The sequence below is a fragment of the Moschus berezovskii genome, chromosome 13, assembly GCF_049115385.1.
Source record: "Moschus berezovskii isolate FMDL1 chromosome 13, NW_MosBer_1.0, whole genome shotgun sequence".
NCBI lineage: Eukaryota > Metazoa > Chordata > Mammalia > Artiodactyla > Moschidae > Moschus > Moschus berezovskii.
In genome coordinates this window covers 67,764,892-67,789,960 of record NC_142472.1, presented here as the reverse complement: position 1 = coordinate 67,789,960, position 25,069 = coordinate 67,764,892, and the positions used below count along the sequence as shown (strand labels likewise).

At 36.9% G+C, this 25,069-nt stretch overlaps 1 protein-coding gene across 1 annotated transcript in view; it reads right to left on the bottom strand.

Annotated features, from left to right (window-relative positions):
• Positions 1-2,236: 2,236 nt before the first annotated feature.
• The window catches only part of KPNA3 (karyopherin subunit alpha 3), a 95,141-nt gene continuing 72,308 nt past the window's right edge, over positions 2,237-25,069 (bottom strand). Inside the window, exons 10-17 of the mRNA XM_055426143.2 lie at positions 24,631-24,675; positions 11,862-11,993; positions 10,824-10,952; positions 7,568-7,672; positions 7,398-7,469; positions 7,080-7,242; positions 5,128-5,222; positions 2,237-4,151 (exon numbers count right to left, since the gene is read on the bottom strand). Coding sequence (XP_055282118.1) covers positions 4,053-4,151; positions 5,128-5,222; positions 7,080-7,242; positions 7,398-7,469; positions 7,568-7,672; positions 10,824-10,952; positions 11,862-11,993; positions 24,631-24,675 — 840 coding nt within the window. The 3' untranslated portion in view covers positions 2,237-4,052. The remainder of the gene's footprint in view (positions 4,152-5,127; positions 5,223-7,079; positions 7,243-7,397; positions 7,470-7,567; positions 7,673-10,823; positions 10,953-11,861; positions 11,994-24,630; positions 24,676-25,069) is intronic.

Below are 25,069 nucleotides of genomic sequence, written 5' to 3'. Positions count from 1 at the left end.
CACTGATGCTGGGAAAGACTGAGTGCAAGAAGAGAAAGGGACAAGGAGGATGAGATGCTTAGCTAGTATCACCAACTCAATAAACAGAAGCTTGGGCAAACTCCAGCAGATAGTGAAGGACAGCAGAGCCCAGCACACTACAGTCCTTGGGGTTGCAAAGAGTTGGATACGACTTAGGGACTGAACAAGATGAAGGATTGTGAATATGCTGCATTCCCACATTCCTGTTCCTTTTGTCTTGATTGAGTACTGAGTCCATCTATATAACTGACTCTTGAACAACACAGGGGTTGGGGTGCTGACCCTCTGAATATTGGAAAATCTGCCTATAATTTATAGTCAGCCTTCCATATACAGAGTTTCTCCATACAGCAGTTCCTTTGTGTAACTGGTTCCACATCCAAGGATTCAACCAACAGCAGATCATGCAATACTATAGTATTTACTATTGAGAAAACCCCAAATACATGTGGACCCACACAGTTCAAATCCATGTTGTTCCAGGGTCAGCTATATACAAGTATGTATAGACAGAGCCTCATCCATATGCTGTGCTTTTGAGAATCATTCTACCAGTGTTTTTCACTTATTGAACAAAGTATATCATGTATGTGAAGAGCTCCTTTTACACTTTGGACAAATGAGTGGTAGGTTAAAGACAGCACTTCTTGGCTTATATATGCCTTAAAACTTACAGCTTAATGTACAGAAATTATACTCCCTTTCTCCAAATAGATTTAAACCCCCAGTTCAACTAGGGTTAAGAAAATTCATAATTATCACTGTTAGACAACTGACATCCATAAATTTTTACCAGCAATAGTTAATCTTTTCAAAAGGACAACCCTTGTGAAGTACATGATAGCAAGATTAAATAGGAGTAGTGTAATTTATTTTCTCATACATTGAGTTCGTTCAAAAATAATCTGAAGTGTCATTATACAAAAGTAAAGTTTGGGTGATCCTTTGTTCTTTTAAAAAATCCAAGATTTCATTTACAGCCACAGCCTCTATCTAACAGGTTAAAACTGTTAGGTTTACTTCAATTACTATCTTGCAAAATTCTGGTTTTCAAGGATTAGACAAGCCTTAAATAAAGTTTCACCTTTTGTTTCATGAAAGTCACAATTACACTATTATCTGAAATGGCTTTCTATGAGTTATGGTATTTAAACCAGAGACACACAGAGAACACCGTGTGCTGACAAAGGAAGAGACTAGAGAGATGCAGCTACCAGCTGAGGACCACCAGAAGCAGGAAGAGATGAAGATCCTTCCCTCAAGAGAGCAAGCCCCAGCCATCAGCCTCAAGCCTGTGCAACAAGAAGTTTCTATTGTTTCTGTCACTGTCTACAGCAGCTTAGGAAATCAGTGTAGATTCTGGTACTTCTTATGTTACATGATATTCTTAAATCTAGCACTGATACTGGTCATCCTAGTTTGCTCTAGTGGAAAGGAGATATTAAAATACAGTGAAAGAGAAATTCATGATTCACCTCCATTGGGGCTAATATTTGGAAAATAATTCCAAATTTAAATTTAACCACATAGAAAACAAAACTAGGAAATTCAGATACTTTCAAAAATAAGTTCTTCGATGTTTTACCATATTTGATAGCAGCTTTTTTATTGGTTACAAAACCTAAGCCCATATACAAAATTAGGAACACATTTAGATGCCTCTTTTGAAAGAATGTTTTAGTCTTTTTTAACTGAGTTTAAAAAAAATAAAAACAATGCAAATTTTCAACACTGTTTTGAAAACGTAAAAGTGCAGCAATATACTTAGTTTCCTTTGTCTACGAAATGGTGCAATTCCAATTCCAAACCGATAGGTCACAACAAACTGGATCAAGCCAATGCACACGGACGTCTGCACTACTTGATGCTAATGTTCACTTATGTTAGTTTGCACTTAAAACACAAGAGGAAATAGGAGTCGGCATAGTAGAGGTCCAATTCAGTCTCAATGTGTGAAAAATTTAAAAGGTAACTGTCAGGAACTATGGGGAATCCAGAAGGAAGTAAACTGGAAGGGGTATAATTCACAATATCAAGAAGATTTGGACTGTAAGGGTTTCACCGAAGTTTGTGACCTTAATTAGCTTTGACTTTATTACTCCTACTTTTAGTGAACACCACACAGTTTCAAAAATTTAGACCATGGTGTCTGAACAGGATGCAGTTACCATATGAAGCTTTAACTCAAAATTTGGATAAAGAAAAAAAGGCACAATGAACTTCAACTCAATTTTATGTGCACAAGAGTTGAAAAGTCTGAGCCACCTTAAAGAGAAATTGATTCTAAAATTTATAAAACCTATAAATAATCAGAGGCCAAACCACTATATTAAAACAGATTCTCTAGCAAGTAAAAATCTTGCATTTTAAACATACGCTTGTATCCACTTTAGATACAAGACAAAACTCACTCTTTAAAGTGGCTCCACCTTGGCAGATACATATATTTGTAATGAATGCAACCTGCTATGTGTTATCAGTGAAAACACCCCCGCTGATTCACAAAGCTCTGATGGCATGTGTCTCATCTTCATCACAGTAAATACACCCCCCTCCCATCAGATAACTAGTTTAGATTTCCTATCCCTTCACATCAACGCGTTGGGGAATTATACCCAGTAAACAATAGCAACAAAACCATTCCTGTGACAGCACAAACTGTTCAGTTTAAAAAATTTCAAATCCATATTCTTTCATTAATAACTGGGTCGGACAATTTACCAAAAGCAATGACTTTACACAGTAATACCAGATTTTTCAGAATTACTTGAAGATCACTGCAAATCAGGTTTATGTTAAATAACTGCAGATTATTCCTCCAGGCAGACCCTTGTCTGAATCTTTTCATATGTGAATATGCTTTTAGAGTAGGATCTGAATGAATTTTCCAATACTCAAAGAATGAATTTTTATGACACTTCTAGATAGTTGCTGGTTTGTTGCCAACCACATTATCAAAAGCACTGGTTACTAAGTAAAAAATATTTTAAGACTAAATTACAGTAAACATGAAAGCTCCACAGTTTAAACCCAATATAAATCAACCATATCCAATTATCAATTTAAAACAAAAAATATTAACTCCTGAAAGCTGAAAGCAAGATTTTCTTTTTTAATATCACCAATGGGTACTTTAGACCTTTGTGTTTTTTGGTTTTATTTTTCTTTATGGTCAGGGATTCTTGCTTTCAACTTAAACAGAAGTTCAAGTCCGTAACAGGTTGCAGCTCAGGTAAAATACCATGCACAGCATTTGATTACTTCAAAACAGCAGGAACACACAGGCTGAAGTGAGTGGTCAAATAGGGCTTGCTGTTCTCAAAAATTAGGTATAATGGCAAAAGCGTTACCATCCACAGCTAAAGTCCTTCCTCCAACCCTGGCTTCTGAGGCAGATAATAAACACATCAATTACTGGTAGATGAAGCACAGTTTTTTAAAACTTATGTTTAATCAATAACCAAGTTTCTTTTTTTTTAAGTTACTTTTTGTTTGTGTCAGTTCCACCAATGAAAATCATTTGGCTTGTACTTTTAAAATCTATTCTTCCACATAAAGAGTATGAAAATATGTTTGTGGAGGACAATGATGGAGGCTCAGATCAGACTGCACCTCTTTAAAGTCTTCCAACGCGTGTATGTGTCATACCAAAGTGTCTTGATCCACAGCGCACCATTTTCCAAAGGAGTATCAAATGGGCAGCTGACATGCCACCACTACGGAATATTCTAAACTGGAGACTGCAGATGTCAGCGTGTGGCACCAGGGAACGGGGGAGAATAGGGTAGTCGAGATTGTTAAGGAGAATTCTAAAACAGTTTAGGAAATCATGCATATGCATTTACAGTCCATGTGGATAGTGACTTTTGGCAACTGCAAAGTGACTGAGACATGGCTTGCTTTAGAAGCATCAAAACAAAGAGGCATGTATGTTTTGGAGTCTTCGGTAGTTGCTGTTGCTCTTGTCATTTTGGGAGCCATCTGGTGGTGCTTCGTATTCAATGTGGGATAGATGCTGCACTCAACTGAATTTAAAAATTGAATTCTTTTGTTTGAAGGTTGGCCGTTGGGTCAAAGTTGTAAGTACCTCCTTGTGTTGCTTCAGGAATGAGGCTAGGATCTTCATCAATCTACAAAAAGCAAGAAAAAGAATTTTCATTATGTTAAGATACTATACATTACAGTGTACGCAGAGTTGATTTACTTCTTAGGAAAGAATTGTGTGTGTATGTTTTTATTACCTAAAAATATTTTAAGAAAATCAACAATGCTATTAAGAAATTTAACACCTTAGGGCCTTCCTGTTGGCTCAAAGGTAAAGACACCAACTGCCCGCCAATGCAGGGGACATGGGTTCTATCCCTGATGTGGGAAGACCCCACCTCTGTGCAGCAACCAATCCCGTGTGCCACAACTACCAAGCCTGTGCTTTAGAGACTAGGAGCCACAACTACTGAAGCCCTGTGCCCTACAGCCCTGTGCTCTGCAACGAGAGGCCCATGCACTGCCACTAGGGAGTAGCCTGCACAGCAACAAAGACCCAACACAGACAAAAACAGAAAGAGACTCAACAATTTAAAACTGAACATTTAGAAACTGCCCCACTGTTAAGTTCCTGTATCTGTAGATTTTACCTATTTCAACATACATCATTTCTATAACTACTATTTCTTCCCATTTAGCAAATTACAAAAGCAAAGGTGACAGAAATACAGTATAAATTTAGTCATGGAAAATTAACTCTTCGTAAAAAAACTTACTTTCGGAGAAGGCAATGGCAAGCCACTCCAGTACTCTTGCCTAGAAAATCGCATGGACAGAGGAGCCTGGTGGGCTGCAGTCCATGGGGTCGCTACTAGTCGGACTTGACTGAGCGACTTCACTTTCACTTTTCACTTTCACACAGTGGAGAAGGAAATGGCAACCCACTCCAGTGTTCTTGCCTGGAGAATCCCAGGGACGGCAGAGCCTGGTCGGCTGCCATCTATGGGGTCGCACAGAGTTGGACACGACTGAAGCGACTCAGAAACAGCAGCAGCAGCAAACTTACTTTATGTATAGATTTTAATGTACATGCAGAAACACTATTCTTTAATATATACTTACATCATCACCAGAGAAATACTGATCTATGATTTCAAATGCTAATTTATATATGTCTTCATTTTCATGTTGCTGTAAAACTTCAATTTTCTCCAAACCTGATAATAATTAAAATAATTAAGTATATACTAATAAAGAAATGTTCTCATTTAATCATGAAACATCCTAAAGAACTAAAAACGCCCTCCGTACCACCCTCCAAAGATGATCGTTCATCTAAAAAACAGATAAAATCCTGAGTTGTTCTGGTTAGAGAACCAGCACCCCACTAATTTCTTCCTTTTTAGAAGCCCTTGAGGTACTGTGTTCCCTGAGGCAGGCAGTTTGAAAATCACCTAAACACTCCATCTGACAGATGAGGGAGTGTGGCACAGATGTAAGGGGTTTGTTTCAGGTTACCTGGCAAGTGAGTGACAGGACTAGAACCAAGATCTCCCCCAGCCTAGGATTCCTTTAGTATAATCATACTGTTGCATACAATAATTTTTCTATCTTTTTCTTTGTTTTCCAAATGTTACTCAAAGATTGACATAAATAGAAGATAAAACTTTAAATTCAGAAGTGATTTCTTAAAAAAAAAAAAAAAAAGGACAAAAGAAATAGGGTGCTTATCTCCTATAGTCACATCAATTTGGGAAATATTTTTTCAGAATAGTTAACTGCAGAATGCCTTAATTTATATTCCCAAAATATTTACTCCATATCAGATGCAACTCCATTAAATCCTTGATACTAAATAGTCTTCCTTCAATGTCTTTTTAGTTATTTTGAAGTAGTTTCAAAATAACTGCTTTATAAATTTTTTATATAGTAACAAATTTAAGTTACTATATTAAAAAATTTACGTTTTTTCTATAGTAACATCCAAACCAGAAAAATGGGAAAATGGGTATCAAAGATAATGGATGTAGAGTGCTTTATAAAATCATAAAATGCTAAGTAAATATGTATCCTAATTATAAGTATTTATCTCACAGAAGCAACTATACTGATAAAAAGCTGGAGTAACAATTCTACAGCTCAAACTTTCTGAGTTAAATTGTTCTCAATCAGACTACAATGCTCGTTTCAAATTATTTAAAAAGTAAAACATCCTTTTTTAAAAAAATAGTTCCATTGATTTTACTTATTCCTATTTTAATTTTAAATTAATTTTTAAAAAATTAATTTGTTTAACTCAGTACTGTGGTGGTTTTGGCAACATATTGACATGAATCAGCCATGGGGCCACCTCCCTCCCACTCCATCCCTCTGGGTTCTCCCAGGGCACTGGCTTTGAGTGCACTGTTTCATGCATCAAACTTGCACTGGTCATCTATTTTACATATGGTAATATACATGTTTCAATGCTATTCTCTCAAATCATCCCACCCTTGCCTTCTCCCACAGAGTCCAAGTCTGTTCTTTACATCTGTGTCTCTTTTGCTGCCTTGCATATAGCATCGTCGTTACCAGCTTTCTAAATTCCATATATATGCATTAATAAAACATCTTAAAAACAAAATGAGTAGTGAATTAATAGTAGTACAGTATGATGATCTGGCTTTTAATTATGCTTCTACCACAAACTATTTCTCTGACCATGGACAAGACTCCTTAACATCTCTAGGATATTTTCTTCTTGTTAGTAAGAGAACATTTTCCACCTGAATATGCAGTGATGCTATCACATTTGTTTTCACTTAATCTTATGCAACAGGACTTCAAGAGGAGTAATTGTGTTTCCTAAAAAGCATTGTAAAACTCTAAGAAGGTTATAGAGTGACTTTCACAATCAGCTGTTTTCTGGAAAATCTTCCTGGATTACTAACACAGCAAATAAAGAATAGCAACATCCTCAGATGATATTGATAGCGATGGATCCTAGCACTTTTCTTTCAAGTTAACTGTCTTTAAACGAACTAATGTTTCAGAATTCCACAGCTCAGCTACTTTTCTTTAATCAACCCTCTTACCTCCACATTCTTCTATTATTTCAGCTATTGTGCTTGCTTCATCACCAGCCATTATCAGAATGTTTTTCAGACCATCTAGAACCACCTGAACAACTTGAGAATCTTTTACTGACAATAAATTACAGAATGGTGGTATTACATTCTGCTGTACAAGGTATTCAACCTAGACAACAAAAGAGAAGAGATACTCTTGTTTACATAATTGCCTCTTCCTCCAAAAGAATCAGTACAGGGCTTATAAACAATCAAAAACTCCTAAACACAAGAGAGTAGTATACTTCCCAGTATTATCACAACATTTTTTTTTTCCAGACTCACTTGATCTTTTCTGCCACTTATCGTCAAGTTGCTAATAGCCCAAGCAGCTTCTTTTTGTGTTCCAAAGTCCCCCTGAAGATTAAAAAAGAAATGCTAAAATGAATTTTTTGCTCAAAAAGTCTTGGTTATAACATATTAACAGACATGATGAACTCATAACAATGACTGACCTTGGCAAGCTGATGAATAATCATAGGAATTAATCCAGCATCTATTACAGCTTGAACTTGTTGCTGGTTGCCTGCGGTAATGTTGGAAAGGAACCACACTGCTTCCTATAATTAAATAAAATACAGGGCACCTTTATTTGAAAAATTGCATCTTTAATGTGCTTATGCTCTTATTTTAATGTCGTTTACATATACAATAACAAAATCATCTCAGTTGCAATAAGGCAAATGCATCTAAAAGTGATTAGGCAATACAGTATCTTTCATTTTAAATGTATTAGGAAACTTTTAAGCACAGTATCTTGGCCCATTAACCTAGCATAACCTTCAATAATACAGATGCTTAGGACAATACCCTAAGCACTATTTTAGACAGTGGTGACATGGCAGTGAACAAAACAGAAAAATCTTTATGCAAGGACCTTACATTTTTGCTACATGAACTCCCTCTCAATAGTGGTCCCTGACTTTTTTGGCACCAGGGACCAGTTTTGTAGAAGACAACTTTCCCACAGACAGGGGTGGCAATTGGGATGATTCAAGGGCATTATATTTATTGAGCACCACCACCTCAGATCAACAGGCAACAAATTCTCATAAGGAGTTCACATCCTAGATCTCTCGCATGCACAGTTCACAGCTGGGTACAAGCTCCAAGAATCTAATGCCGCTTCTGTTCCGATAGAAGGTGGAGCTTAGACGGTAAGAAAAGCAATGGGGAGCAGCTGTAAATACAGATGAAGCTTTGCTCGCTTGCCCATTGCTCACCTCCCGCTGTGCAGCCCCAATTCCAAACAGGCCAGGGACTAGTACTAGTCCCCGGCCCAGAGGTTGGGGACCCCTGCTCTAAAAGACAAATGACAGAAATAAATAGAAGACAGAATTTCCTGATACTTATTGCTTTATTGTAAAAATACTTACTTGCAAAATATATTAGAACTTAAGTCTCTAACTAGTCTAAGAATGATCTATATGACAAATTTTATTGTAACCTTAGAGGATAGATGTCATTCATGAGCAAACAGGTTTATTTCTAAGTTTAGTGTTAAAGTACTATCTTCTTCCTCCTCTACAACTGAAAGATTATAGGAGAGCCCCATTGGCCTAGTGATTATAATTCAGCACTTTCTTCACCACAGCCTGGTTCAATCCCTGGTCAGGGAACTCAGATCCCACAAGCCCTGTCACATGGCCTAAACAAATAAATACAAAGATTGTACACTTTTTTGTCATCCAATTGTAGTAAGATATTAATAACTGGTTAACTGGTGTTTTAGAGTACAAAGGTGTTTCACTACACTGTTTTTGCAAATTTCTTGCACATTTGAAAATTTTCAAAGTAAAAGGTTGAGGGGGGAAAAAAAACCGAGTTGGTAACTTACACCTCCAAACAACTATGATGTAACCAACATGCAAATAACACAAACACTCAAGGTAGAAAACTTCTGCAACAACTACCTCCTTGCTGAAGCTGAAGAGAACCTATCTATAGAAACCCTTTTCCTTTCCCCTATGATACCTTCACTCAGAGTATACCAGCTCCCAGGCCAGAACCTCTCTACCTACTCCTGTCCAGCTTCCTCACTTCTCAGCCTTGCTTCCAATTACAGAATACTAATACATTCAGCTGTAAAAATCATGTGTATTTGCCTACAGCCTAAAAGACTCTGGCTTCTTTCCTTCACTGGAACAAATTCAAAGTGAAAGTATTAGTTTTCAGTTGTGTCTGACTCGGCGATCCCATAGACTGTAGCCCACCAGGCTCCTCTGTCCATGGGATTCTCCAGGCAAGAATCCTGGAGTGGGTAGCCATTCTCTTCTTCAGGGGATCTTCCCGACCCAGGGATCAAACCCAGGTCTTCCATATCGCAGGCAGACTCTTTATCACCTTAGCCACCAGGGAAGCTCATTGGAACAAAAGCACCTACAAAATGTGATTTCTGACAACATACTTTTCTATAAAAATCCAACTATCAAATTTTAATCAAGTAACTATATAAATATAGTTATGACAAAGAAGAAATAAGCAGTTCTATTAGTCTGAGGGACAGTGGCATTTCAGGCAGATAAAACTGTATTACACTACATGCAAATCAAAACAAGCAGATACTACCTTCACAGTACTAGGATAGTAACAATAATAATTAAAAAAAGGAATTGGAAGGACTTTCCTCGTGGTCCAGGGGCTAAGACTCCCTGCCCTCCCAATGCAGGGGGCCTGGATTTGATCCCTGGTCAGGGAACTAGATTTCACATGCCACAATGAACAATCCTGCATACTCTAATGAAGACTGAAGATCCCACCTGCTGCAACTAAGACCTGGCATAGTCAAATAAATAAATAAATTATATATATATATAAAAAAAGACTAGAACCTTCATAACACTGCTTACAGGAATGTAAGATGGTGCAACTGCTATGGAAAGAAGTTTGATGGTTCTTCAACAAGCTAAACATGCAATTACCATGTGACTGGACAATTCTACTCGTAAAGATAAACACCCAAAGGAACTGAAAGCAAGGACTCAAACCAATGTTCACAGAAGTATTATTACTCACAAGAGCCAAAAGGTAGAAACAATCCAAAAGTGTACATCCACAAATGAATGTATAAACAAAATATGGTATATAGGTACACTGCAGTATCTATTCAGCAATAAAAAGGAATGAAGTTTTGATACAAGCTCCAACATAGATGAATGCTGAAAACGTGCAATGTGAAATAAGCTAGACAAGAAGACTAAAGTACTTCAGCACATGTTTAACAGTAAGTTTGTATCGTAAGCTTAAAATCTTAAAAAAACAAAAACCAAACAGAAAACAGTTTTAATGATCCTTTAATTTAGGCACTGTAGTTTTACATTCAATCTAATTTTGTAGGGAGATTAAATTATGATCTATTTGATTACAAAAAACACCAGCAAAAAAAAAAAAAAAAAAGATAATAGCCACCCAATGGAAAATTTCGTATGTTCTTTCCACCTAGTGGCCACTAATTTGTTGATCACTGCTACTGCTCAATCTATTGAAATAAAAACACCGGTTAAAATGAAAATAATTTTATTCTGTGATGATCATGGCAGCACTTACAGCAGACAATTAAGAAATGAAAGAAAATAACTACAGAGGTGATCTGAAATTAACCAGAGTGGTTTGAAGAGAATCACAAATGAAAAGCAATCGAAACAAGAAGGTGGTTAAACATGAGATATACAAAGAGAAAGAAACGCATTGATGGGCTGTTACGTGCCTTACCTTGTTTATCTTCTCTTTGGGGTGTGATAAGAGGTTCGGGAAGTGTGACAGGACGTCGCAGTTGAGAACAACCTGGGTCTGCTCATCTGTGCCCGTCACGATGTTGCCAACTGCTCTGAGTGCTGCTGTCTGGGTGGGGATAAAGTATTTTCTATAAATTGTTTATGATGAAACTGATTCTGTTTTTTATAATCCCGAGAAAATGTAAAAATGCAAGCGGTGAATGATTAAAACTTACTGCATTCTTACACAAAGCATTTTGTAGAACTGAGAAGCAATTCTGAATTTTAAATAATAGTATTGTGAAAACTGGAATTATACAGGAAAAATTATGTGAAAAACTGTTGGAGAAAAGATTAAAATAAAAAAATGTAAAGGTCCGTTTTTTTCATAGCTATTTTTATCTATTAGTAAATTGGCACCACAGGAAGATTTCAATAAAGACCTGGAATGGGTACAGATTTCTATCTAAAGTCATTTTGGCAGAAGTGGGATGAACAGATCTATCAGTGATGTGATGAGAAATGAGAGAGAGAGAGAGATGCAGTTATCCAGAGAAAAGAAAGTGAACCTTGAACTAAATGAGTGGCTCCAGACACAAGGAGAAGACAGATGTGAAAGCTATAGAGTAAGGACTGACAGGGTTTTAAAATGGAGCGGAGATAAGAGGAGGAATACCAAGGTTCCTAGCTTGGACTATGCTGTCCGTTAATAGGGGATATATGAAGAGGAGTGGGTTTGTGGAAGAAGACGGTATGTTCATTTTTGCCTGCTTGAAATAATAATAGAATATCACTGAAGGAGGTTCTTGGCAGTTATGTCTAAGGACTCAAAGACAATTGGCTATATGCGTCTGAAACTCATCAAAGAATCTGGATGAGATAAAGATTTAGAAATCAACAAAATCAGATTCAGTAAAACAGCAGAAGAAATACTGAAGAAATGTGCATACAGACAGAACTGAAGCCTGGCTGTATAAGTTAACTGGTTATAGCAAGTACAAATTTTATACAAGTAAGAAAAATGCTTAATACTTACTTGAACTTTCACTTCCTGGTGGCTCAGAAGGGGCACAAGGAAAGGCACAACCCCTGAATCAATAACCATCTGTATCTGCTCATTACCTCCATCTGTCAGGTACGACAGTGCCCAAACAGTGTCCACGAGAATCTGTAGGAAATAAAACGAATGGCCACTTAATATATTTGTTTCAATGCTTAAGATACATAACACACTTAGGAGATGGTGATATAAAAAGTAATTAAATTTTGTTTTAGCTTGGTAGCAAAAATATCTGCTAAGCTGATACAAGTTAAAAACTCTCTCAAAAAAAAAAAAAAAACTCTCTCAATGGCTACCTCAGGTCACTCTTCACAAAAATGAGACACAGAAGTCTGGGCCAACTTCTACCTCAACTTCTACATCTGTATGTTAAGCAGATAAATTTAAAAATAGGCAGAAAAGGAATTCTTCCTGCTCCCACAAACTGAATACTCAATAATCATAAGGAAATACTTTATATACAGAATGAAATCAGTATGCCATGCTGCTTCAAGTCTAGAAGAGCCCCCAAATATCATTTATCCATGTTAGTAGTTTTCAAACATGTTTAACAATGTAATTTTTCAGACTATTACACAGATAAATGACTTGGCATTTTAACTTTAGGAAAAAAAGTTAATTATTTGCAAATCTCTTGAAAAATGTTCCAGCAGAAGAGCACACAGTATAAACCAAACACTACACCCATCTACCTTTGCAAATAATAAAAAACAAAAACCAGGCTCAGGTTTGTTGACTTATTCAGAGAGCTTATAAGTAGTTTTCCTTGGTGTCTTGACAGAAGAACATAAGCACAGGTCTGATCTCACGTGAAATCCAGAGATGTTTCCTATTATTTAAGACATCTGTTGCTCTAAAATAAATGCTGCCATCTCAATTCTAATCTCTCCATGTATCCTTCAAAAAAGTATACTATTTAATAAGGGCATGAAGAATTGATTCTTTTGAACTGTGGTGCTGGAGAAGACTCTTGAAAGTCTCTTGGACTGCAAGGAGATCCAACCAGTCCATCCTAAAGGAGATCAGTCCTGGGTGTTCATTGGAAGGACTGATGTTGAAGCTGAAACTCCAATACTTTGGCCACCTGATGCGAAGAGGTGACTCACTGGAAAAGACCCTGATGCTGGGAAAGATTGAGGTCAGGAGGAGAAGGGGACGACAGAGGATGAGATGGTTGGATGGCATCATCGACTCGATGGACATGGGTTTGGGTGGACTGGGAGCTGGTGATGGACACAGAGGCTTGGCGTGCTGTGGTTCATGGGGTTGCAAAGAGTCAGACACGACTGAGAGACTGAACTGAACTGAAAACCACAAATAGCCCACATCTTCAACATTACTAGGAGTCTGAGAATGCTGCTGCTGCTGCTGCTAAGTCACTTCAGTCGTGTCCGACTCTGTGTGACCCCATAGACGGAAGCCCACCAGGCTCCCCCATCCCTGGGATTCTCCAGGCAAGAACACTGGAGTGGGTTGCCATTTCCTTCTCCAATGTGTGAAAGTGAAAAGTGAAAGTGAAGTCGCTCAGTCGTGTCTGACCCTTAGCGACCCCACGGACTGCAGCCTACCAGGCTCCTCCATCCATGGGATTTTCTAGGCAATAGTACTGGAGTGGCTTTTCCATTGCCTTCTCCGCTGAGAATGCTACAAATTTCAAATTACCTATAAGAAGAGAAAAAACTGAATTCCATCCTTTGTCTGGACCTCTTGCCTTAAGCTTATGTGAGACTTCAGAGAAGAGGAGAGGGGAGTAAAGAACTTAGAGTAACATATCCTTTGCTACTCCAAATTAGTGAGACAGAGACCACGTGGCTCAAAAAAATCCTACAATATTTACTATCAGTTGGATGAGCTTCTTTCAACTAAGAGATAAGTGAAGAAATATTTCATTGTAGATCAAAAATTAACGCAAATGGGATGATAAAGAGTGGAAGAATACCTTTAAAATTATATGTTTCAGAAAAATAGAAATACTGCAACTTCAAAAATGAAAGGACAGAAGGTTTGCCCGAGAGTTGCCTCCATCTACCATCCTACCCCCACAAGGAAGGCCTCCTTACTGGAGGGTGTGAACAGATGCTGTGTGGAGCAGAGCTTGTCTACTCCTCAGGCTGGCATTAATAGGTAGCAAGATTTAAATAGAAATCAGAGTCTCATAACAACACGCAAAATGTGGGCTACAGCAGAAAATAACTCAGCATATCAAGAACCAGGATCATCTAAACTGAAAAGCGAAAAGGTGGTCAACAGACGCCAAATACTGAGATGACGCAGATGTTGGAACTATCTGACAAGAGTTTCAAAGTAACTGTCATAAAAATTCTTTACCAAGCAATTGTGAACACATTTGAAACAAAATATAGAAAATCTCAGCAAATAAAAAGGAGATATAAGAACCAAATGGATTTTAAAATTAACAAACTCAATAACCAAAATTTAAAACTCATTGGAAGTAGAAGGGAAAAAGAAAAAAAAATTAACTAACTCAAAGACAGATCAATATAAATCATCCATGGAGGGGAGCGGAAGATGGCAAAGAATGAAGAGAGCTTTAGGAACTTGTAGGATGATTAACAAAAGACGTAACATTTATGTCAGTAGAGTTTCAGAAAGAGGTGAAGCTGAAAAAGTATCTGAAGCAATAATGACAGAAAACTTCCCAAATTGGGCAAAAGACAAACCGAGATTCAAAAATGGGAGAATTAGGTGAGAGAAAAGTGAAAATAGAATAACCTAGTCACTTATTCTATGGGTAAAGACAGGAGTCAAAAAATACCACTGAAACCTGTCAAACCAGACAGTAAAAAAAAAAAAAAAAAAAAAAAAAAGGCATTATAAAAGGTTTAAGTATAAAGGTAACATTACAAGAAAAACAAACATTACTAAATACCAAAAGTAAGTTTTAAAAGAAAGAACACTAAGTAGAAAATAAAACAACACAGAAACTATAACTCAAAGTAACAGGACACAGTTGAAACCGAACATGAACAGGCTTAACTCACCTGTAACAAGAAAAAGATTTTCAAATTGAATCCTAAAACAAAACCCAATTCTATACTGTATACAAGAGACACACCTAAGTCATTCAGAAAGGCTAAAAATAAAGGGACAAGCAAAGGCACACCAAGTAAATTATAAGAAAGTTGATACTACAAGCCTATTAGCTGACCAGTATAATTCATTCTACAAATCATTACAAAGAATAAAGAAGGCTACTTTATAATGCTAAAACTCCCACAATTTACAATGAAGATATAACTGTTAAAGACATCTATTTACCAAATAACCCTATAAATATCTCTATAAAGGAGAAACTAAAAAGATGCAAGAAAAAATAAAAATATACTGATGGCAGACATTTCACACACTGTTGTCAGTATGAGGTCAAGCAGACAGAAAAATGAGGATATAGATTTTATAAATATATACTGAAATTCAAACCTTGATAATAGATAATATAACATGCAGATGGGGCACAAAAAAATTAGGTCCAAATTAAACATCAATTACATAAAGCAGAAATACTATAAAATTAACAAGGCAATAAAATCAGATATTAATAAGTACAAAATACTGTATGGAAATTTAAGAGTCTTACTCTTGGATTAAAAAATACAAAAAATTTTCTAGACTATTATAAGAAAATACAATATATCAGAAGCTATGGGATTTAGGTGAAACTGTTTAAAGGCAAGTTCACAGCCTTAAAAATGTATATGACAGAACTTAAAAAGAAACAACAAATACAAAAGTAGAAAGAAATGAAGTAAAGAAAAGGAAAACCCACAAATCTAGATAAAAAACTGGAATCCTGATTCTTTGAAAAAAACTTTGAAAAGTCCTTGTTAACTTAATTAGAGAAAGTGGTGGAGGGAGCACAAATGTACAAAATAAGAAATGATAAGGAAAATAACCCGTGAAACAGTAAATTAAACCCCTCAAAAAAATTTTACAATTATTCTGCATACTTACATGCAAGCAGAGTTGAAAACTGAGAAGAAATGAATAATTTCCTAGGACAACAGCTTATAAAAAACTGACCACAGCAGAGACAAGAGAACTTAAGCCAATTTCAATAGCCAGAGACAATTATCAAGGAACTAATCCCACAAAGTATCTAGACCCAAAAGGCTTCAACGGGAAAAGCTACCAAATCTGCAAAGATCAGACAGACAGACTCCAGGGTGAGCACAGAAAATAAATGAAGAATAATGTTTTTTAAATGCAGTAAAAATATCACTACCCAACGAAGACACCATTAAAAAAGCTGTGGACCAATATCATTTGGTAAACAGTAATATAAAAATTCTGAATAAAATATGAGTGAACAGCAGCCCATACTACCTTAAGAAAATAATATATGATAATCAAGTGGAATTACTCAAGGAATGCAAGGATGATTCAATTTTAGGAACATCTATCTATGTCATATCAATAGATTTAAAGAGAAAATCATATAATCATCTTTATAGACACTGAAAAATTCCAACACTCATTTCTGAGGTCAACAATCAAAATGGGATTTTATGGACATTTCCTTAACATGATAAAACATCTGTAACCGAGGAATAAAAATCTAAATCAACAAAAGGAATGGCTGATAAATTTGACTATATAAAAAGAAAAAATCTAAAAAAAAAAGAAAAAAATCTGCATGACAAAATATATCAAAGACAAAGGACAAATTAGGAAAATATTTGAAATATATATCGAAAGTAAAGAGCTAACGTCCTTAAAACATAAAGAGCTCTTATAAGCTAAGAAAAAGAGACCAAAAATTTGATAAAAAATGAGCAATAAAAGATAAACAGGCTATTTGAAAAGATGCAAAAATGGCTCTTCAACAAAATCAAGTTCAACTTCACTTACAAAAAGTGGAACACAGACTAAAAATGAAATACAGTTTCTCATAGATTGACAAAAACTTAAAATGTGACAGTACATTCTATGGGCAAGGCTAAGGAGAAAGTCACTTTTATGTATTTCTCCTGAAAATGCAAATGGCACCGCCCTTATGCAGGATATTTGGTAGTGTGTAACAAAAATTACAGTGCATTCACTCTCTGATCTAGCTATCCTGCTTCTAGGAATTTACCCTGAAATACACCTCCAAAAATATGAAAATACACATGATTAATCCCTGCTACATTATTCATATTTGCAAAACTCAAGAAATGGACTAATTGCCTACCCCAAGTAGGATGTTTGAATAAACCTTAGCCACAAAATGGAATACTGTGCATAACAATACTGGTTGCCTTGGCCTGTGATGTTTTAGGAGGTTGCTAAATGAAATCTAACTTTGCCCCTTCCATTATAGCCCCCTTCTATTAGCAGAAAATAGTTTTGTTTTTTTTTTTCCTAATACACAGTAGCTTAGAAAAATGAAATATTTAAGGTGTCAGACACGACTGAGCGACTGAAATGAACTGAAGCTGAAATCAATTCAAGGTTTTTGGTGGGATCTCATGACAACATTCAGAGGTTAGTGGGAGAAAGTAAGCTACAACTAGGTCTCAGGTCCCCTGAAACTGCAGACTCTTCTAGTCGCTCTTTAATTTTTCTTTTTGATGACATATTGGACCTTCAATGAAAATCTCATTTTTAAAATGTTTTAAAAATTTGAATTCACAACACAAGATTATCAGACTATTCAAGTTTCTTCGGTTTTCAGCAGTTTGCTTTCCTCACCTACGTAATCAGGCTAACAGCTGCTTTATTTCATTGCCTTTTCCCATCTGAACTGCTTCTGCTATTCTACAACTCCTCCATCTAATATTCTCCTCCCTCCCAAATTTTCTAGATTTCTATGGTTAAATGCCTGGCTTTTACAGTCACTAACAGTCAATGACTATACTCTTTTCCTTTCAGCTAGTAATCAGATTAATCATGTGCCAATGAAGTCTTCAGCAACCCTGAGGTATTTTAATTATTTTTAAAGACCTTTTTTGTACAGTTCTATGTATTCTTGCTTTCTTCTCTGAAATTGAAGAATGTAGGGAAAACTACTAGACCACTCAGATATGACCTAAATCAAATCCCTTATGATTATACAGTGGAAGTAAGAAATAGATTTAAGGGACTAGATCTGATAGAGTGCCTCATGAACTCTGGACGGAGGTTCATGACATTGTACAGGAGACAGGGACCAAGACCATCCCCATGGATAAGAAAAAAGCAAAATGGCTGTCTGAGGAGGCCTTACAAATAGCTGGGAAAAGAAAAGAAGCAAAAAGCAAAGGAGAAAAGGAAAGATATAAGCATCTGAATGCAGAGTTCCAAAGAATAGCTAGGAGAGATAAGAAAGCCTTATCAATGCAAAGAAACGAAGGAAAACAACAGAATGGGAAAAACGAGATCTTTTCAAGAAAATTAGAGATATCAAGGGAACATTTCATGCAAAGATGGGCTCAATAAAGGACAGGAATGGTATGGACATAAAAGAAGCAGAAGATATTAAGAAGAGGTGGCAAGAATACACAGAAGAACTGTACAAGAAAGATCTTCACAACGAAGATAATCACGATGGCGTGATCACTCACCTGGAGCCAGACATCTTCGAATGTGAAGTCAAGTGGGCCTCAGAGAGCATCACTACGAACAAAGCTAGTGGAGGTGATGGAATTCCAATTGAGCTCTTTGAAATCCTGAAAGATGATGCTGTGAAAGTGCTGCACTCAATATGCCAGCAAATTTGGAAAACTCAACAGTGGCCACAGGACTGGAAAAGGTCAGTCGTCATTCCAATCCCAAAGAAAGGCAATGCCAAAGAATGCTCAAACTACCGCACAATTGCACTCATCTCACACGCTAGTAAAGTCATGCTCAAAATTCTCCAAGCAAGGCTTCAGCAATATGTGAACCGTGAACTTCCAGATGTTCAAGCAGGTTTTAGAAAAGGCAGAGGAACCAGAGGTCAAATTGCCAACATCCGCTGGATCATGGAGAAAGCAAGAGAGTTCCAGAAAAACATCTAGTTCTGCTTTATTGACTATGCCAAAGCCTTTGACTGTGTGGATCACAATAAACTGTGGAACATTCTGAAAGAGATGGGAATACCAGACCACCTGACCTGCCTCTTGAGAAACCTGTATGCAGGTCAGGAAGCAACTGTTAGAAATGGACATGGAACAACAGACTGGTTCCAAAGAGTACATCAAGGTTGTATATTGTCACCCTGCTTATTTAACTTATATGCAGAGTACATCATGAGGAACGCTGGGCTGGAAGAAGCACAAGCTGGAATCAAGATTGCCGGGAGAAATATCAATAACCTCAGATATGCAGATGACACCACCCTTATGGCAAAAACTGAAGAGGAACTCAAAGGCCTCTTGATCAAAGTGAAACAGGAGAGTGAAAAGTTTGGCTTGAAGCTCAACATTCAGAAAACGAAGATTATGGCATCCGGTCCCATCACTTCATGGGAAATAAATGGGGAAACAGTGGAAACAGTGTCAGACTTTATTTTTTGGGGCTCCAAAATCACTGCAGATGCTGATTGCAGCCAGGAAATTAAAAGACGCTTACTCCTTGGAAGGAAAGCTATGACCAAACTAGATAGCATATTAAAAAGCAGAGACATTACTTTGCCAACCAAGGTCCATCTAGTCAAGGCTATGGTTTTTCCCATGGTCATGTATGGATGTGAGAGTTGGACTGTGAAGAAAGCTGATCGCCGAAGAATTGATGCTTTTGAACTGTGGTGCTGGAGAAGAGTCTTGAGAGTCCCTTGGACTACAAGGAGATCCAACCAGTCCATTCTAAAGGAGATCAATCCTGGGTGTTCATTGGAAGGACTGATGCTAAAGCTGAAACTGCAATACTTTGGCCACCTCATGTGACGAGTTGACTCACTGGAAAAGAGTCTGATGCTGGGAGGGATTGGGGGTGGGAGGAGACGGGGACAACAGAGAATGAGATGGCTGGATGGCATCACCGACTTGATGGATGTGAGTTTGAGTGAACTCCGGGAGTTGGTGATGGACAGGGAGGCCTGGCGTGCTGTGATTCATGGGGTTGCAAAGAGTCGGACATGACTGAGCGACTGAACTGAACTGATGTATTCTTGCCACCTCTTTAATCTCTTTTGCTTCTATTAGGTCCTTGCTGTTTCTGTCCTTTATCATTCCCATCTTTGCATGAAATGTTTCCTTGGTATCTCCAATTTTCTTGAAGATATCTCTGCTAAGTCACTTCAGTCGTGTCCGACTCTGTGTGACCCCATAGACGGAAGCCCACCAGGCTCCCCTGTCCCTGGGAGTCTCCAGGCAAGAACACTGGAGTGAGTTGCCATTTCCTTCTCCAATGTGTGAAAGGGGAAAGTGAAAAGTGAAAGTGAAGTCGCTCAGTCGTGTCCGACCCTTAGCGACCCCATGGACTGCAGTCTACCAGGCTCCTCCATCCATGGGATTTTCTAGGCAATAGTACTGGAGTGGCTTGCCATTGCCTTCTCCAGAAGATATCTCTAGTCTTTCCCATTCTATTGTTTTCCTCTATTTCTTTGCTTTGTTCACTTAATAAAGCTTTCTTTTCTCTCCTTGCTAGTCTGTGGAACTCTGCATTCAGCTGGGTATATCTTGCCCCTTTTCCTTTGCCATTCTCAGCTATTTCTAAGGCCTCCTCAGATGATCATTTTGCTTTGCTGCATTTCTTTTTCTTGGGAATAGTTTTGATCACCATCTCCTGTACAAAGTTATGAACCTCTGTCCACAATTCTTCAGGCACTCTATCAAATCTAATCCCTTAAATCTATTTGTCACTTCCACTGTATAATCATAAAGGGTCTGATTTAGGCCATACCTGAATGGTATAGTGGTTTTCCCTACTTTTTCAAATTAAGTCTGAATTTTGCAATAAGGATTTAATGTTCTAAGCCACAGTCAGCTTCTGGTCTTGTTTTTGATGACTGTATAGAGCTTCATCCTTTAATAAACTAGTAAATATAACTGTTTACCTAAGTTCTTCGAACTACTCTAGAAAATCGCATGGACAAGAGGAGCCTGGTGGGCTGCAGTCCATGGGGTCACTACTAGTCGGACACGACTGAGCAACTTCACTTTCACTTTTCACTTTCACACATTGGAGAAGGAAATCGCAGCCCACTCCAGTGTTCTTGCCTGGAGAATCCCAGGGATGGCGGAGCCTGGTCAGCTGCCGTTTATGGGGTCGCGCAGAGTCGGACACGACTGAAGTGACTTTGCAGCAGCAGCAGCAAATTAATAGAACCCAAGGAGGAGGTCTTGGTTCTATTCATTAATCCTCCAGTTTAAAGCTCGTTGGTCGTTGGTCTGACTTTGTGACTGCCAACTGAAGTGTGCCTGTGGGTTAGGGGAAGAGGTGGCCACCACGTGGGAGTGAGTCCTTGACCTGCGAGATCTGACACTATCTCTGGTTAATGCTGGAACCGAACTAAATTGTAGGATATCCAGTGGAGGCAGATACCCACTTGGTGTTGTGGGGAACCTCCCCCCAAATCCCTACTGCAACATATCTGTCAACCAGAAGTATGAGAAGTGAAGTGTTCTGTGTGTGCAGTAAAGGAAACACATAGGAGAGAGACCCACAGGAAGAGTTGGGTTTTTTTCCTACACAGAAGGGAAAAGACAGTTTTCCCTAAACAAATCTGTATTCTTTTGCTATAAATTATGAGTGTAAAAGCTTTTTAATGATTCCTTCTAACAAATCACTGAACTTGAAGGTGGTCTCAGGGACCCCTGACATATCATCAGGTGTCACTACACATCAAGTCTCGGCATATAACCAATCTGCCACAACTGACTGATTTCATTTGTACCAGCAGCAAAGCAAGGTAGATTTGTATCAAATGTTAGGTAACACTCAAAACTGTCTGGGCATATCAAACCATGATGAGTAACTTCAAAAAGGAGAGGAAAATCAAATGCTACAGAATCACTGCAACTGCACGTTGACTTTAAGAAGAACAATAGCTCGAAAGAAAATGAACACAGATTGACCTAAATCAGTCCAGATTTCTTCCTTAGTTCTCAGAGTCAGTACGTAGTTCTTCTAACATCATAAAAGCACATTAATGTCCAAAAGCTACCTAGTTCTCACTACACCCCAACACAGCTTCTCCAGCAGTCTCACAAATGACTGTCTCATAAATGAAGTCTTTATTTTAATGCTATTCTTTTACTTTTTCACTTCTCCTATTTGATTCTTTCCTCTTGAAGTTCTGCTCACTTTATCTTTCCGACCCATCACTACTTTGGGTTCATACCTTCATCAAGTTCCTCAAACCTACTATGATAGCAAAATAGGCCAGGTTATGTTCAAACTTGCCCTATTCCAGATCCTCCTTACCTCTTTCAAATTATCTGACTATAACGGACATGAACATATCACTCCTCTATTTGAAAATCTTAGTGACTCTGTACTGATTACAAGAGAAGCCCAAACTCCCTAACACAGGATACAAAACCCTGTAATTTAACTCCCCAGCAAATGTTTTGGTTTATTGACCACCTGGATTCTCCACATCCTCACGTATTCTCTTGAATCCTTAATATAGTTCCTCTGGTACCTGAAACAACTTTTTCAACTTGACAAAACCCTTCTCATCCTAGTTGTACGACTACACACAAATTAGTTAGCTATCTTTTTTGTTGTTGTTTTTTACCGTATTTGTAACATGAAGACAATTTTAGTAACCAATCACATATGATTTTTCTAAGGAATAAATGAGTTAATATATGAAAAAGTGCTAAAAATTTAAACAGTGCCTGACACACTTAAAACCCTTAATAAATGCTATTAACATACTCATCTTTTTTCACCTCTAACAACACTTCCACCACCATCCTTCTCCTTATAATGTTTATTTCAAATGTAACTTTGTCAGTGAAGCTTTCCGGTTGCCAGAGAGAACAGGTGCTTTGATAATTCTAGCATGTTGGTGATTTCTCTGTTTTCTTGTTTGTTTGCACACATATTGTATCCTTATGTGATCATGGTACAAAACAACATAGGCCTTGACTCGGCTTTAATTCTCAGCCATGGCTTTTATTCATCGTATGACCCTTAGTTAGGTTATTTTACTTTACTGAGTTTCAATTTCCTTACTAGTAAAATAAGAGAACAAAATTTATCTCATAAGGGTGCTGGTAAGATCAAAGGAGATTACAGAAATAGATTTAGTACAGCAAGCAACTGACAAAAGTCCATTTCGTTCACTCTTTTTACCTGCTGCTAATGCTGACATCTTAGAGGGTACAGTCTCCATGTCTTCTTCATTTTTGTGCCTACAATTCTTTGCACAATTCTGCCTAAGTGGGACAATCTATTTTGTTAAACTTGATAAATATACTTAAAACTACAGTACTTCATTACTTTAATACCTCTAGGTTTCAAATAAACAAGACCAATAGGTGGTGGAAGCTTTTATTCGCCTATAATCAATTCCCTAATGTCCTGGGGGTGGGGAAGTCTTGGTGGAGATATCAGGTATCTTGCTTATTTTCCTTTTAATTTTGGCTTTCAGAAAGTTTAGGACTAAGTTTAGCATTCAGTGACAACAAATACACTTTTAAAAATAATTTTACCTCCTCCTCCTTTCTTCTAATGTATCTTATGTCTACTGCCAAGTCACTTTTATATCCATTTTGAAAACAGGACAGTATATAACTAACGAGGATTCACTTAATTGTTTGACAGTTCAGGCTAACACTTCACAAATAAAAAATTACTTCAGTTACCTTTAAAAGATTCCTTCCTAAGAACTTAAAGTCCTAAAACTAAATAGGAAATGTGTGGTTCAGTACTTATATAGGAATTATATATTGCTTCTTGAGAAATGTTAACAAAGATATATTTTCTTCATCTCAATGGTAAATCACACATAGTTCTGGCACCCGTACATATAAATATTATGAGTAAACAAAGATACACAAGAACACAAACATACAAATCAGAAGAGATCTTAATTGAAATATTAGAAGCCAAATTCACACTAGATGAACATTAGAGTCAATTCTGAATTCTCTAAAATTTATCCATTGTTTTACTTTGTGGAAGAATTGACATTCAGCCTTGCCACAATCAGGAGAATTCTCAGACTGCCTGAAACAAAAATGTGCCAGAATATATACACTAAGTGCTTAACTAAACCTCATAGAATGAACAAATCATCTAAAGATACCTTTGCATTTAAAGCGATACTTGATATTCTTCAATACTGTACCTCAAAAGGTTATAGCCTGGGAGTTAGTACGGTTTCATAGAAAGTAAACAAATCTGTCATCAGAAGACCTCAGTTTTAAATATGGACATTGACCCTTATAAGCTACGCAACTTTTAATAAGTCACTTAACCTTTCCCTGAGGCTGTTTCTTATTCTTTAAAATGGGGATAATAATATCTAGACTAACAATTACAAAAACAAATAACAAATTTTTTTAAAGTACGAAGGAGCTTTATAAAGCTTTTACCACTTTATAAATATTTATACTTAAAAATACTATTATGATATAAATAACTAAATTAACTACATATGTGATAATTTCTCCAATGTTAGCATTTTTGTTATCTGAATGATTTAAGATATAAACTCAGTTTAACCTTAATCCTATTTCTGAAAACAGAACATACATTTCTTCCACATACATTGTGGAAGCTTGACAAATTATTAAGATATATGGTGACATTTACTAAAAGCATAAGAATAAATAACCCTTTCAGTCTCATTAAGAGCCAAATTCCAAAACTAAGGTTCTGCTTTACTTACATTTATATCTGTATGGTATATGAGGACACATAATGCTGGCAAAATCTGAGGAAAGAAAACAAATGATAAATAACTCTAGAGCTGACAAACATGTCTTTGCAAAAACGAGTAACTGTGATTTTTTAAAAAAGCAGTAAATACTATTTGAGGGCCAGAAAAACAACATTAAGTTTTTTGAATCTCTATTAGGAAAATTAAAATACAATAAATTCAATCTGAAACACCAAAAAATATTTCAGATGTTTAATTAAAATATTCAAGTAAGTCTGACAGAGATTAATGTACTTTAAAGGAAAAACATTTGTTTTCAATAATCTTCTTTATGACATGTCTACTGGAAACAGTGGAGATGTGAGTATATAGTTATTTTTAAAAAGCCATTCTTAAAACTGATCTCACTGTCCCACTTACCTGCTTAAAACTAAGATTTTATTTAATG